Genomic DNA, 14,126 nt, shown 5'->3' on the forward strand with positions numbered 1-14,126 from the left:
AGTGTTCACAAAGATAGAAAGAAATGGAGAGCACGGCTTGACAGTCTCTGTTGGAGCAGTTATTGAAAAACTTACTGTTAGGGAAGCTCTAGTTAGTTTACAGTGATTTTGAAATATATTCAGTGATAGCATAGTCACTCAAATTTGTTTTAATACATTTTGTCCAATCAGACACAGAGTAGGTTGTGAAACAACTAAGCTCCAAGGTTATAGCTAAAACATGACCAACAATCTTGTTTGTGATTTGCATATATTTCAGCACAACAACAGATATAAATTGCCATAAAGAACAGAAGTGGAAAATAAAAACATTTAAACCACAAAGATATAGCTAATTTCTAGCAGATTTGAAAATTGGAATAATAGTCGAAAATTTGGATGAGGAGTGCTAATAGAAAAACACTAAATTTAGGGGGAAATGCAAGCAAAAATTGAGGATTTGTGTGATAGGGAATGAGAGAAAAGTTGCTAATTAATGCAACTGCTATTTTTAATATAACTAATTGTACTACTTACAGCTGACTTTTGCTAGTAAACAGCATCATAACAAATTTCTACAGAATTCTACAGCAGAGAACTGGGATTTGATTAAACAGCTGTTCAAGAATGAAATAATGTCTAGTGAAAAAAAAAAAAAATAATAATAAAATCATCCTGTGATCTAATTCCCTTAGATCACAGGATGATTAACCCATCATATAAAGAAAAAAAATTGCCTTCTAATATATTTGAAATAGTCTATATGATATACAAGAGAAAACAAAAAATCATTGAAATCTATTGAAACAAGGAACAGTATGAAATCATTAAACATCATCTAAGTTCTTTAATTTTGCTGATTTATATTAAGAATATTAAATCCTAAAAAACACTTATGTCTTTATTTATTTTACTTTGTTCCTCTTCTACGCAGAAATCTAATCCAGCTGTCCCTACTACACTCCTCCTTGCTTGTAGATTCTCCTTCTCAACATTTTCCATTTTATTCAGGGCCATTCCTTCTAGTTCTTTCATACTTAGCTTTTCAAATTTCCAACTAACATTATCTAGAAAAATCAATTCTGACACACACACAGATTCAATTGCCAATTGTGATCTCAGCTTACAATCTTTCATTACAATCCTGCATTAATATGATAAACAAATATGGTGATAAGGCATTCCCCTATCAAAGGGCCATGGTTGTTAAAAATTCCCATGATTATTCATTAGCTGTCCTAATAATAAATAATTCCAAATGATTTGTTGAGATGCCTTTCTTCATAAAATTTTTCCATTCAAGTTGCTTTCTAGTAACATTGTGGTTCTGGATACTTCTTGCTACTTTGAATAAACACTGGATCTCATCCAGCTGAATTTCCATTATAGTTCTTAATATCTGCTCTAGGATTCAAGCATATATCTTACTAGGTTCTGAAGAGACAAATTCCTCAATGATTATAGCAACTGCTTTTCCCCCCCCTCCTTTTTTTAGACTGGTATTATGACCACCACTTCCCAATCTTCTGAGATCTCTTTCTGCTACTAGGCCCTCGAAATTCTGAGTAACAGATTTTTCTCCCACCTTTCCCATAAATTTAATCATCTCTGGAGTTATCCTAATGTGCTCTCTTGCTTTTGCTACTTTCATTTTTTCCATTGTAATTATTTGTAATCAGTTACATATTTGTAACCCATATGGCAATTGCACTTGGTTACACATGCTTTTTATGTTTATTTTTATAAATTTTACATTTGTAAAAATTGCCTTATGTATTTAAAGTATTCATATTTGGTCATGAATTGTTAAAATATAACACTTATTGTTTATATGATCATAGTTTTTTTTAAATTACTATATATGTTCATATAATAACGCCTACCAGTTTCGTTAGCAACTGTCTAGCTTTCTCAAGGCTTGAACGGTAAACACAAAAAATGATAAATGCACAAAGTATAAAGAACACAAAACCGTTAGTAACTATAAGGTAGCTAGGTTGATATATTCGCATGACAATGTCAGCATGTATTGTGAATCTTTAGTCCATGTCCTGAACATGCGTTGCATGAGCACGTGTTATATGATTGTTGGCATACTGAAGTTCTGTCAAACTGAGTGAATTGATTAAATTTTTCCAAGTCTCATTCAATATGGCACCTTGATTTCTGTTTGGGTTGCTGCCTGTTCGTAGGACTACTGTTGCTTTTTTGAATAATCGGTGTCTGAAATCCTCGTCTATGTAGGGCATAGAAATGTTTTCCCAGTCTATAGAATGGTTAGAAGTTGAAAAGTGATGTGCTAAACCGGAGGTGATTGTCCTGTTATGATTGACATCTCCAACATGTTCTTTCTGTCTGATTTCGAGGCTTCTTGAAGTTTGTCCAATGTAGGAGAGGCCACACGTACATGGAATATTATGCACACCTGGATATTTGTTAAATGGAACGCTATCCTTAGGAGATCTTAACACCTGTCTGATGCTAATAGTTGGTTTAAATACAACTCTGATGTTATGAGCTTTTAACAATCTCGCTATATTAGTGGAAACCGAACCCATAAAGGGGATGACGACTGTTGAAACCTGCTGGGAGACTGTTTCTTGTTGTCGACAGTTATCTTTATACAGGAATTTGTTGATAATGTTTAGAGGATATCATCCATTTTGAGATAGTGTTGTAACAATTTGAGACAGTTCTGTCTGAACCTCGTCTTCGCCTGAGACAAATTTGCAGACTCTATTTCCCAACATGTGGATGATGCTATGTTTATGTGACCTATGATGGTTTGAAGAATAATGTAGATATTGTCCAGTATCTGTAGGCTTTTTGTAAGTGGACAGTTCGAAATTGTTATCTGGTCTCTTTACAGTATGTCTAAGAAGCGCAGTTGTTTATTATTTTCCACTTCTAGGGTAAATTTGATTTTGTTGTGGAGTGAGTTGATTCTATCAACAAACATATGTAGGTTTTCTATGATTTCTTGCCATATGAAGAAGATATCATCTACATATGTGATTGTCTGTGAAAATAATAGTGGTGATGGTGGACAGTAGATGGCGTTGGTGTAGATGAGACGGTTTGTGGATGAGGTTGAGTGGTGTAGATAGAGAGTTGTAAAGTAGGTGCTCTCCCTCGATGAGTCTTAGGACTCCCTGGAGGTGTCAAATAATTATAATAATAATATTTCCACCATATTGACGGTTTAGGAGTAAATAATATTGGTGAAGATTTCATATTCAAATTTCTCCATGAAAGGTCTGCACATGGTGGTGACAGAGGGCTGCCCATTTTGGGCAGCCCTCTGTCACACCTTGTTGTTTACCTTAAAGAAATTTGATTTTAGGCAGTGCTTGAACATTTGTATAATATCTACAGGAAAGAGATCTTTGATAATGTTAATGACTTCTTCTATTGGTACATTTGTAAATAAGGATACTACATCCAGACTTTTGTTTTATTTTGTTCTTAAACCTAATTAATGTTGCATACAGTGTTTTTTCTGTACATACCGCATTTACTCGAATATAACTCTCCCTCGTGTATACTTCATACTCCTGATTGTACATCATGAAAAAAGAAATTAAAAAGCTTCACACATCTAATTCGCACACAAAAAAAATTTAAAACTTTAAGAAACAGATAGTGACTCTGTCGTTATGACAGTTTCAGATATTTTGGAATTTGGTTGAAGAGAATCAGCATTTCAACTCAACAATCATTGGCTTGCTTTTATCATTGAGTCTCATGATCTTTTGTTAATACTGCACCAATCATATGCAAAGAGACGGAAGCAACCAGTAGAAGAAATGTGGGAGTGAGGGTATTGATGACTTCTCGATCTTGTATTGCGTGGGGATGAATTAAGATTAAGAGACCATCATTAGAACTGTTGTGCAACTGGATTTTGAGGGCTTGGGACATGATTTCACCAGAAATAATTAATTTAAGATTAAAAGACCATCATTAGTACTGTTGTGCAACTGGATTTTGAGGGCTTGAGACATGATTTCACCAGAAATAATCAATTTAATTACAGGGGCATTGTTGCTAAGGTGAGTTGTTTATAGCCAATCATGTAAATAATGTTGATAATTAACATTTAAATGCATTCATTTTATAAATAATGTGAACAATTATAACTTATAATGAATACTGAGGATTTAATTATAAACGTCAATTTAGTTTTGCCCCCCCAAAAAATTTAGTTTACGAAAATCCCCGCAAATACCTCACATCACGATTTTTTAACTTTAATTTTGGAGAAAAAAATGCAAGTTATATTTGAGTAAATACGGTATTAGCATGTTACCCTTCTCTGTGTGTGTGTGTGTGTGTGTGTGTGTGTGTGTGTGTGTTTTTCCCTTCTCATAATGCACAGCATTATACATGTCCATAATGATATATGCATTGCATTATGGGATACTAAGTCGCCCAGTCGTGAAGTTACTTCACACACAAACTTTGTTTACTTATACTTGGATAAAGGATTAAACCAAGAATACAATTTCTTGGCATCTTTAATTTATAAAAGTATATGCATATCATAACCTGGACGAGCTGTTGCTCTTAGGTTACAAATGATTAATCAAAATTTTGTACCATACTATGAAATTTAGAATAAAGTTTACTAAAGACTGAAAATTTCATTTTTTTTTTTATTTATCTATCATTTACGTCTTTATTGTAGATTTTTCTGCTTACTGACAGTATCTAATAATTCAGAGAAACAATACTTTCATCTTTTGATTATCTTTCTCCAGGATCAACAGCTTCCCATTTTTTCCCCTTTCCTCTTTATATATTTCAAAGTACCTGCTTTTCCTTTCTCTGCTCTGTTATTGAATCCACCAAAATAAAGTTCCCCATGCATGGGGAAGTGATCAGTCAATTAGCTGCAATAACCACTTCCTATAATATATTTCATTGAGCTATATATCTTTTGTAATATTTTTGGACATGTAATATAGCAAGTAAATGCTACAAGAGATAAGGATGGTTTGCTGGTAAATGAAAAGGATAAGCTTGCTAGATGGAAAGAACACTCTGATGAGATTTTAAATGTAATAAAAAAATCACTGACAAATTAGAACTTCAATAATAATGAAAGAACCTCCTGTAAGCGCAGATTTAAATATTACAGCAGAATCTATAACTAAAAATGTAAAATTAAAGGGGAATTCGTCTACTGCCAGTAGACAAACCTGCAAAAATTTTCTATAAAATAAATATAATTAAAGCACGAATAAGTTGGTTTTAGAACAGGTGGGAGTACTGTGCATCATATTTTTACTTTAATGAACATCACTGAACAAAGCACAGAACTTAAAAGCCCATTACAACTAAATTTTATCCATTTTGCTAAAACATTTGGCAGTTGATAGAGAAATATTATGGTAAATTATTAAAAGTTATGATAAATATGTGAAAATAAAGAAATCAATAAGGGAAGCAAAAGTTGTGTTATTGCACAGCAAACACCTGAATGGTTTGAAAAGATCTGGTGTAAGGCAGATTCGTGTAATGTCTGGTTTATTGTTTTAATATAGTTGTTGATTAGATTATGAGAAAAGTTATGGAACAGACAAAGATATAAAGCAAAGACTGACAAAATCTATATTTAATTTTCTGCATTCAGAAAATTAAATATATGGAAATCTTCAAAATATCATAACAAAAACAAAATAAATATCTTCAGTAGCAGTGTTAAGGATGTATTATTATATGGATCAGATACACGGAAATTAACCAAAAAACTAAATTAAATAGTTTTCAAATAAAATGTCTGTGTAAAATATTTAAAACATCCAAGCCCCAATGTATAACTATCGATGACTTATATAAGCTAGGCAAAAAAAAGCACCACTGATGAAATAAAAAAATGCAGATGAAAATGGAATGGATACATACTGGAAATGGACAGCAGAGACATTCCTAGAGTGGCGTTGACATGGATTCCAGAAGGAAAACAGAAAAGGGAAGGCCTAACTTAACTTGGCAGAGAATGATAGAAGAATGACTGGCTGAAAAACTGGAGAGAAGCTGAACTGGTGGCTCTGAACAGCTGTTTCTGAAAGAAATGGATCTCAGACTTAAGTAATATGAGGCACTAAGAGGATAAGTAAACAAATCTTAAATATGCTGAACTATCAGAGCAAAGCCTACTATTTCAATAATGATGAAAATTTAATTCATGAACTTCAGTTCTTTCTATCAAACTCCACAAATTGAATGATTATGGGCAAAGAGTGTTTACCAGACCACTATTACACACAGCATTCCACAACATACACAATGCTGAAATGAGAAGAGTAGTTCATTTCTCTTCCTATTCCACTAGCTCCAGTGCAATCACATTAGCAAAATTCACAATAATTTTAAATTCAGAAACAATATTTAATCTCTAATCAAACTATGGGCTTTGATCTGTGAAGCACAAAAAACAGCCTCTTGAAATATCCACGTATTTATTGTCTTTGGTGTGATAACAGTGCACCATATTTAGAAACAAACAAATAACAAAGAAGTTAGAACACATCAGAGACATACTTTAGGGAAGATTCAATGCTGCAGCTTAGGTCTGACAACTCTCCAAATCCAAATGATGAACTTCATCTACTTCATGTAGATGAAGCAGTGCTGCTTCACATATTATACACAGATATTACTACAAGAATGAAAGAACAATATTGGTATTATGGAAATTAATTCCAATTAATTAAGATAAACATGAATATTACACTATTCAGTTATAATTCAACTATAGCCGAATAGTAGTAGTAATAATAGTAATAATACAAATTTAAGCTTAAAATGCTAGCCAAGCACAGAGAAGTTTAAAATTGTAATCTTTTTTTTTTGTTGTTGTTGCAATGACAGTTACTATACAGTAGTGAACAAATTAATCTGAACACTCACATTTTAAAGAAAAATTTTAATTTTGCAAGAAAATGAAATAAATACAAAATTAAACTCCAACTTTACCTAATAATTTGACGTGCTCCTCTGTTCCTAATAAGTTCACTGATTCTCTTAGGACTCGACCAATATAGAGCACATTCTTCTTATTTCTGCATCTCGAAACTATACTTTTATAATGGATTGTATTAAGTTATCCTTTGTATCACAATTTAATTTTCCAAGTTGCATTTTCACTATGTTCCATAAATATTCTATTGGATTAATGTCAAGAGAGTTACCTGACCACTGAAGTAATCAGATGTGATTTTTGGGGAACTCTTTCACATTTTTTGAAGTGTGGCATAGAGCAAGATCCTGTTAGAAGATGAATTCTTTGTCTTTCTGGATTTGTGGGACCACAATTTTCTCCAAAATTTAATGTATTGGTCACTTTTCATCACACTGTCAACAGGCACAAGTGATCCTGGATGTTAAATTTATAAAACAACCCCAGAACATCTTTTTAGTTGGATGTTTAGGAGCTTGCTGAAGGTGAAGTCTTCTCAGCTGCTGATTTGCAAACAGGGTATTCACTCTCCTTGGATAAAGAAACGACTCTTATCTAAGAATATGATCCTCTTCCACGTCTCAACAGTCCAATCTTTGTACGCTTTTGCTCACTGGAATCTTTTACTGCATAGCCTTTGTCAACAGTTGTTTCTTTTTTTTTTAGTCTGTGGTCAGTCCTCCCTGCTTCCAACAAGATTCAACACTGTCATGTCAGAAACATTAATCCCACTAGCTGCCAAGTCTCTATTTAAGTCTACAGCAGACAAGCTTGGATTCATTTTACTTTTCCTAACTAGTAAATGATCTTAAGTGTAGTTTTCCTTTTTCACCCATATTCTCCTTTTCTGTAAGGAGAAAAGGTACCCGTCTCCCTAAACATCTTTAAAATTGCATTAACAGTACCCAAACCAACACCATACTCATTGGCAAATTGTCTTTGAGTTGTGGATTTTTGCTGAGAAAGAGTACATATCTCTGAATATTCTGTTGGAGATATATCCATTTTATAGCTACACAAAATGAATAAAACACTATGAAGGCCAACTTCTTTACACTATTAAAACACATGACACTATTAATAAACATTGTAGAGACAGTCAAACAGTTAAAACATGCAGCACTCAACAAAATAGTGAACTAAAACCAACACCGAAATTAGTAAGCCAAAAACTTGACAAAAATTGGGCTTGTTTGGATTAATTTGTTTGCTACTGGGGGGGGGGGGTGCTTAAGGGTCAAAGCTATATAACTGAGAGGAGATCTCCACATAGCCTTTAAAGGAATGCGAAGAACCAACCAGGGCTTCTGACCTAATGTCCAATCCTCACTTTCTCGTGGTGCACCGTTAGGTATCAACCTGGATACTGAACGAACAAGGATGGGCTGGCAATTTGGGATTTAGCCAACCAAATTGTATTCTTATTGGCTTAAACCAAAATGTCAAATGATGGTACAACATGACAGAATTTCATGCTGGCTGGGGCGTTGCCCAGTTAAACAAGGCCCCTTTTGTTTTCGCCAGGGAACCAGGGCAAACAGAGAAAAGTCAGCTACTGGAACAAATCCTAAAACCGACCCCAACTGAACACCACCAGAGTTCAAGATTGGTACTAACAACATAAGAAGCCCGAATGGCAAAGAAATGGAGCTAGCTGAGGAATTAGATAAGTACCAGATCGACATAATAGAGGTGACTAAAACAAAAAAAGGCAAAAACTGGTGAGACCTTTCTGAGTAATAAATACAAAATGTCATATTCAGGCAATGACAATCAAGGAAAATAAGGAGTAGCCATAGTATTCAACACTAAATACGAGGCTAATCTTCTTTAATGGCAGGTAGTCTCAAGTAGAGTGATGTGGGCAAATATCAGAATGGGGAACTGGACAATGAGACTTATTTGTGCCTATGGTCCCACAGAAAGTCCTACTAAGTTAGAAGTGGAGGAATTTTTTGAGGCTTTAGAGAAAGCAACTGACATAATGAAAAAGGAAAAGTTGGTCCTTGTTGGGGATCTAAATGGCAGAGTAGGAAATGATTGTCAGACATACAAAAATATTTTGGGAAAATTTGGAGAAAAGAGCAAAGCTAATAATAATGGCAAATATCTGTTGGATTTCTGCTCAGGACATGGACTAGTTATTACTAACACAATGTTCCAACATAAAATGCATACAAATTCACATGGAGAGAAGAGGCAAGCAATAAGAAAAGTCTCATTGACTATGTTATTGTTCATAGTGATATTTTCTCCCTGGTGCAGGGCACCAGGAATGTACAGAGGATTTGAAATTGAAAGTGGTCACCATTTAGTCTGGAACAGGATAAAATTGAATTTCATATTGAAAAGAAGTACATGTAAGAAAGTTTTAAAGAGAATAAAAGTTGAGCAGCTCTCAGATGTGAACTGTAGACTAAAATACATAAACACCATTCAAGAAAAATGAAGGAGTTTGAGAACAGGAACCAAAACTTGGAATTCAGTGGCAAGCCCTGAAAACACTGATTCACCCAGAGAGGCACGTGGTGAAGTTGTCTGCAGAAGAGAAAAATCAGAACTCCATGGTGGACACAGGAAGTTAAAGAGGCAGAGAAAGAAAAGAAGAAAGCATATCAAAAGTTCCTGGCAAATTAGTCAGCTTTTGCTCTTAGAGAATATAGAGACAAATGTAAGAAAGCGAAACACTGTGTAAAACTAGCTAAAACAAAAGTCATGGGAGGACTTTGGCAAGAACATAGAAAATAAATATCAAAAAGGTGGCAAAATATTCTGGACATTGTTGAAGAAGCTCAGAAATAGAGAAAGAGTGATGTAAAAGGAATTAGAGATGATAAACGTGACATGAAAACTGGAGAAAAAGATATCCTTCAAGTACGGAGTAATTACTTCGAAAAATTACTAAATGAAACATTCCGTGACAGCACAGTGGTAAAAAACACTGACTAGGCATGCAATCAGGAATACATATCCATACTTGAAGTAGAAAAAGCCATCAAAAGCCTGATATATGGAAAGGCAGCAGGAGTAGATGATATTCGACCAGAAATGCTGAAGTATGTAGGTATAAAAGCCTTACAGTGGCTGTACTGCATAATTCAAAATGTCTGGACAGAGAGACGAATTCCAGATGATTGGAGTAGAGCTCTCATAGTACCCATATATAGAAAGGGAAATAAAACTGAATGTGAGAATTACAGAGGTATTTCATTACTGAGTGTTCCTGGTAAGATATATGCAAGTATACTTGAGAAACGGTTGAGAAAGTTGTGGAAGAGAAGCTTGGTGAAGAACAAGCCGAATTCAGGCCAAAAAGATGCCAAGAGAGAAGCTATTCAAAACGCTTCAGTTATATGGTATTAATGGAGCATTATATCAAGCAATACTTAGTCTTTATTTGAGTTGTAAATCAGTATTTAGAATTGAAGTACCGGAAGGTTGTTTATTGTGAAATCTGATGTCAGACAAGGATGTACATTATCCCCCTTATTCATTATCTATATAGATCACATTATGAAGTGGTATTAAACCTGATATCAAAATTGGAGACACTAATCTCAGTTTTTTGCTTTATGCGGATGATGTTATACTTCTAAATAAATCCACCACAAGTCTGCAAGAATCCCTGACTAAATTGAATAACTGTTGTAATAGATATGACGGTCAGCATTAAAAAGACAAACATTGAAAATATCAACTGCATTGTGAATGAAGAACCTATAGGACTATGACATTTTTTTGAACTGTTTCTATTAGGGGGTTCTTGCTGGCTTTCTTTAAGAATGACAGTATTAAAATGTAACCTTGCCATGTATATCCTAGGAGTGTTTGAAGGCATGTTGTCCCAAAGCTGTTGTTGATATCAAATGCTCGTTGAGTAGCGATGTTCCATGTCTGGCACTATATCTAAATATGGCTTAATTGGTGGTTTTGAACAAATGAATTTTGGTATTTGTGCATAAAAGAATATAAATTGTTAATGAATGTATAAAAGGCCACATTCAGTTTCAAATACACTATCTAGGTCAGTGTCTGAAGCTCAGACAAAAAAAATGGTGCACAAAGAAGAGGACAATGATATAAACTGAACAAATCAATCTCAGAGGTCATCCATACTTTAGGAAAATAAAAAGTCCGTTCAGCTGTTTAAAATAAACTAGTTTGCCACATCTTTTAGAAATATCGTACTTCATTTTCTTAAATGGGATATTAAAAGGTTTATTTATTTTTGCATAACATGTAATCATGTGAATAAATGCTGTGCAAAATAAGTAAACTTAAGATTCCTTTTTACAGTTGAACTCCACTTTAGACCTGCTAAATTATTTACTTACTTATTTGTGCCTGAACTAGTTTTAGCAGCACGAAGAGCTGTAGACAGGTCTTCTTTTTCTTTCTGAAGTTGTGTTATTTCTTCTTCCATTTGCCGAATATTGCACTAAAAAGATGAATGTTATTATTAAATTTTAAATGTTATCAAGTAGAAACTCTCACATCATTAAAAAGATACTGATTACAAGATTATTCTGTCATTTCTGCCACATTTTCATTCATATTTAAGTTTGGAAATTACATAGAAAATACACCTTACATTATCATTACAGATATGAAGCTTTAAATAAGATGGATCCAAATTTCTATTAAAAGAAAAAGTATTCTTCAGGTTTCAAAGAAGCAAAGTTTTCAGAATATGACAAGCCAATAAGCCTAACACTCAATGAGGAAAGCATTCATCATCATTAACAAATTCTCAACACGCACCCTTAGAATATTTTGATAGTACTACACGAAAAGTTTACATTACTAACTTCCTATTGACAATTTTCCTTTCCACATCAATTTGTTATCTAACAGGACTTTGATCTGTCAGATCTGGTATTCTGGTCTTCTTAGGCACTTCAAATAGCATGAATCCACTTAGATCTTGATCTTCTGTCCCCCCCCCCCCCCAGCCCAGCATCATCATGGAATCAAACATCTCTTTGTTAAACTTTCATTTCTCCTTCTGTTTAGGTGGCCATGCGACCTGAGATTAGCCCTTTTCTCACATTCCAAAATGCTAACAATGTCAAGTATCTTCTCAATATCTTCATTTTAATATGATTTTGCCAATGAGCTATCTGTTCACTCCACTAATTCTTTTCGGAATTCTCAATCTGTATTCTCCAGTCTACAATTAACTGTTTATTATAATTATGGCTATTTTGCTTGCTTCAGTTTAGGAGTGCCCCTGTTTAAATGTCACTGGCTATAAAAAAACATGGGAGTTTTCCCAGAAATAATATATATACAATTAACTGTTTTATTTCTAACTCAGCTCTCAGATCTATAAGTTAAAAAGTTAAAACACCAGTTTGAAATGAGTTCAAATGTTAAATTCTCTTATTCCATATAAATTTATTCAGTTGAATCCATACAAGCTTTGCTTATTCTACTGCAGATTTCAATATATAATTTGCCAACTTCTCTAAAAACTGTGCATATACGGCTGAAATTTTTTACCTGTTCTATAAGTCTCCCATTGAAGAGGTAGCTGATGTTTTCAGCGTTCATGCCTATTTTCACATTCTTTGTTTTTTATTGCTGATTTTCATATCATATTTGTTTACAACAGTTATTCAATTTAGTTAAGAAATCCTGCAGATTTGTGCCAGATTTATCTAAGAGGCTTAAATTCACTTTCCATCATAATGCAATCTACATTACAGTGGAAATGTTATACCTGAATAACAGTGGAAATGTGGTGTACACTCTTACATCTGATCTGACATTAAACAAACATCCTATCCCTCCTTCAATTATTATTTTTTTATACTGATCCCATACACAAGAAGTCAAAGGGCCTATAAGCATATCAGTGCCATGTGTGGAGTGCAGGGAAGCACTGAGATAGAAGTTTATTGATTTTTTTTTTTTTTTTTGAAGAGCTACAGATTATAGTTCTTTTGGAATACTTCTTGCAGATGGCTGTTCTAAAGGATGGAGGTAAATAGAATAAAAAAGGAAGAGGAGAAGTAGGTTCAATATGTTTGCATACTGAACCTGTCCTTTCCATAGCATATGTCCAATGGTGGCTGTGAATGATGGAATCCATATTGGTGGGCCTCTAGGTAGTGAAGAAGTTGGCTAATGATGACTTTTTTCCCATTATTTCGGAGAAGATCAAGGTGATGGTGAATGGTCCCAACCTTTAATCATGAGTAAAAGAATTAGCGAGCAAAAAAGTGGAAGTGTGAAAAAGTTTCGAAAAGTAATCTCATTGGAAGAAAAACTCGAAATAATAAGAAACCTTTTTGGGAAGTGAATAGCTTCTAAGACTTTTCTGGGTAAATCAGAAAATCTAAGCTTGGTTATAAAGTCACAAAGTTGAATGAAGTTACTGTTAGCAATATGCGACCCATTTGGAAGCACATTCTTCCACATTGTGCAAATGATTTCAGAGGCTTTTCAAACGATATGGATAATATTGTTGAGGAAATTGCCAACATCAGGCGTGAACTGGGATTTGATGAGATTGACAAAGGTAATGTCCAAGAGTTAATTAAATCTCATTCTGAGGAACTGAGTGATTCTGACCTGCTATATTTAGATGCACAGCAGGAAGAGATCCTGAAGAATATGAAGAAAATTTAACCACTGGCAGTGAGCCAAAAGAGATTTCACAGAAACAATATGAAAATATTTTTTGTTCAATTAAAGTTATTAAGCAGCAAGAGACTGACTCTGATGAAGAGAGAAAAAGTAAAATTTGCAGAAGAGTAGAAGAGACAATAGGGCCATACCATCAGTTGTATGAAAAAAAACAGAATGCCTGCCAAACTACAGTAGCTGAATTCTTCATTAAGAAGTAGAATAATAAATTTATATTCTGAATATGTTTTATTGTCTTTCAGCTGCATGGTTTTCCTTTAACTAGACCCTGAGACATATACCCTAATTCTTTTATAAAAAAAAAAAAAAAAAAATTAAGGGTGAAAAAAGAAATTTGAGGAATGAATTAAACTTTTTCCCATAGGTTATTATATTTGATTAGTGCATTTTCGATTGATACACCCATTTTAAAGAATGCATTAGGTGCATTAATTGAGGGATTGCTGTATATGCTATGTGTGTGTGTGTGTGTATGTATATACAGGGTGTTCGGGATAAATTTGACATATTTATAATTAATTATATTTTTCCG

General features: G+C 33.8%; 1 protein-coding gene across 2 annotated transcripts in view; it reads right to left on the minus strand.

Annotated features, from left to right (window-relative positions):
* The window catches only part of LOC150104880 (chromosome-associated kinesin KIF4-like), a 282,861-nt gene that overhangs the window by 123,112 nt on the left and 145,623 nt on the right, over positions 1 to 14,126 (minus strand). For both annotated transcript variants that reach the window (XM_090396035.1, XM_090396036.1), the window contains exon 13: positions 11,278 to 11,381. In XM_090396035.1, the coding sequence (XP_090252161.1) occupies positions 11,278 to 11,381 (104 nt within the window). The remainder of the gene's footprint in view (positions 1 to 11,277; positions 11,382 to 14,126) is intronic.

Source organism: Typopeltis vanoorti, chromosome 7, assembly GCF_054136105.1.
Source record: "Typopeltis vanoorti isolate ZY-2024b chromosome 7, IOZ_Tvanoo_1.0, whole genome shotgun sequence".
NCBI classification, from domain to species: Eukaryota; Metazoa; Arthropoda; class Arachnida; order Uropygi; family Thelyphonidae; genus Typopeltis; species Typopeltis vanoorti.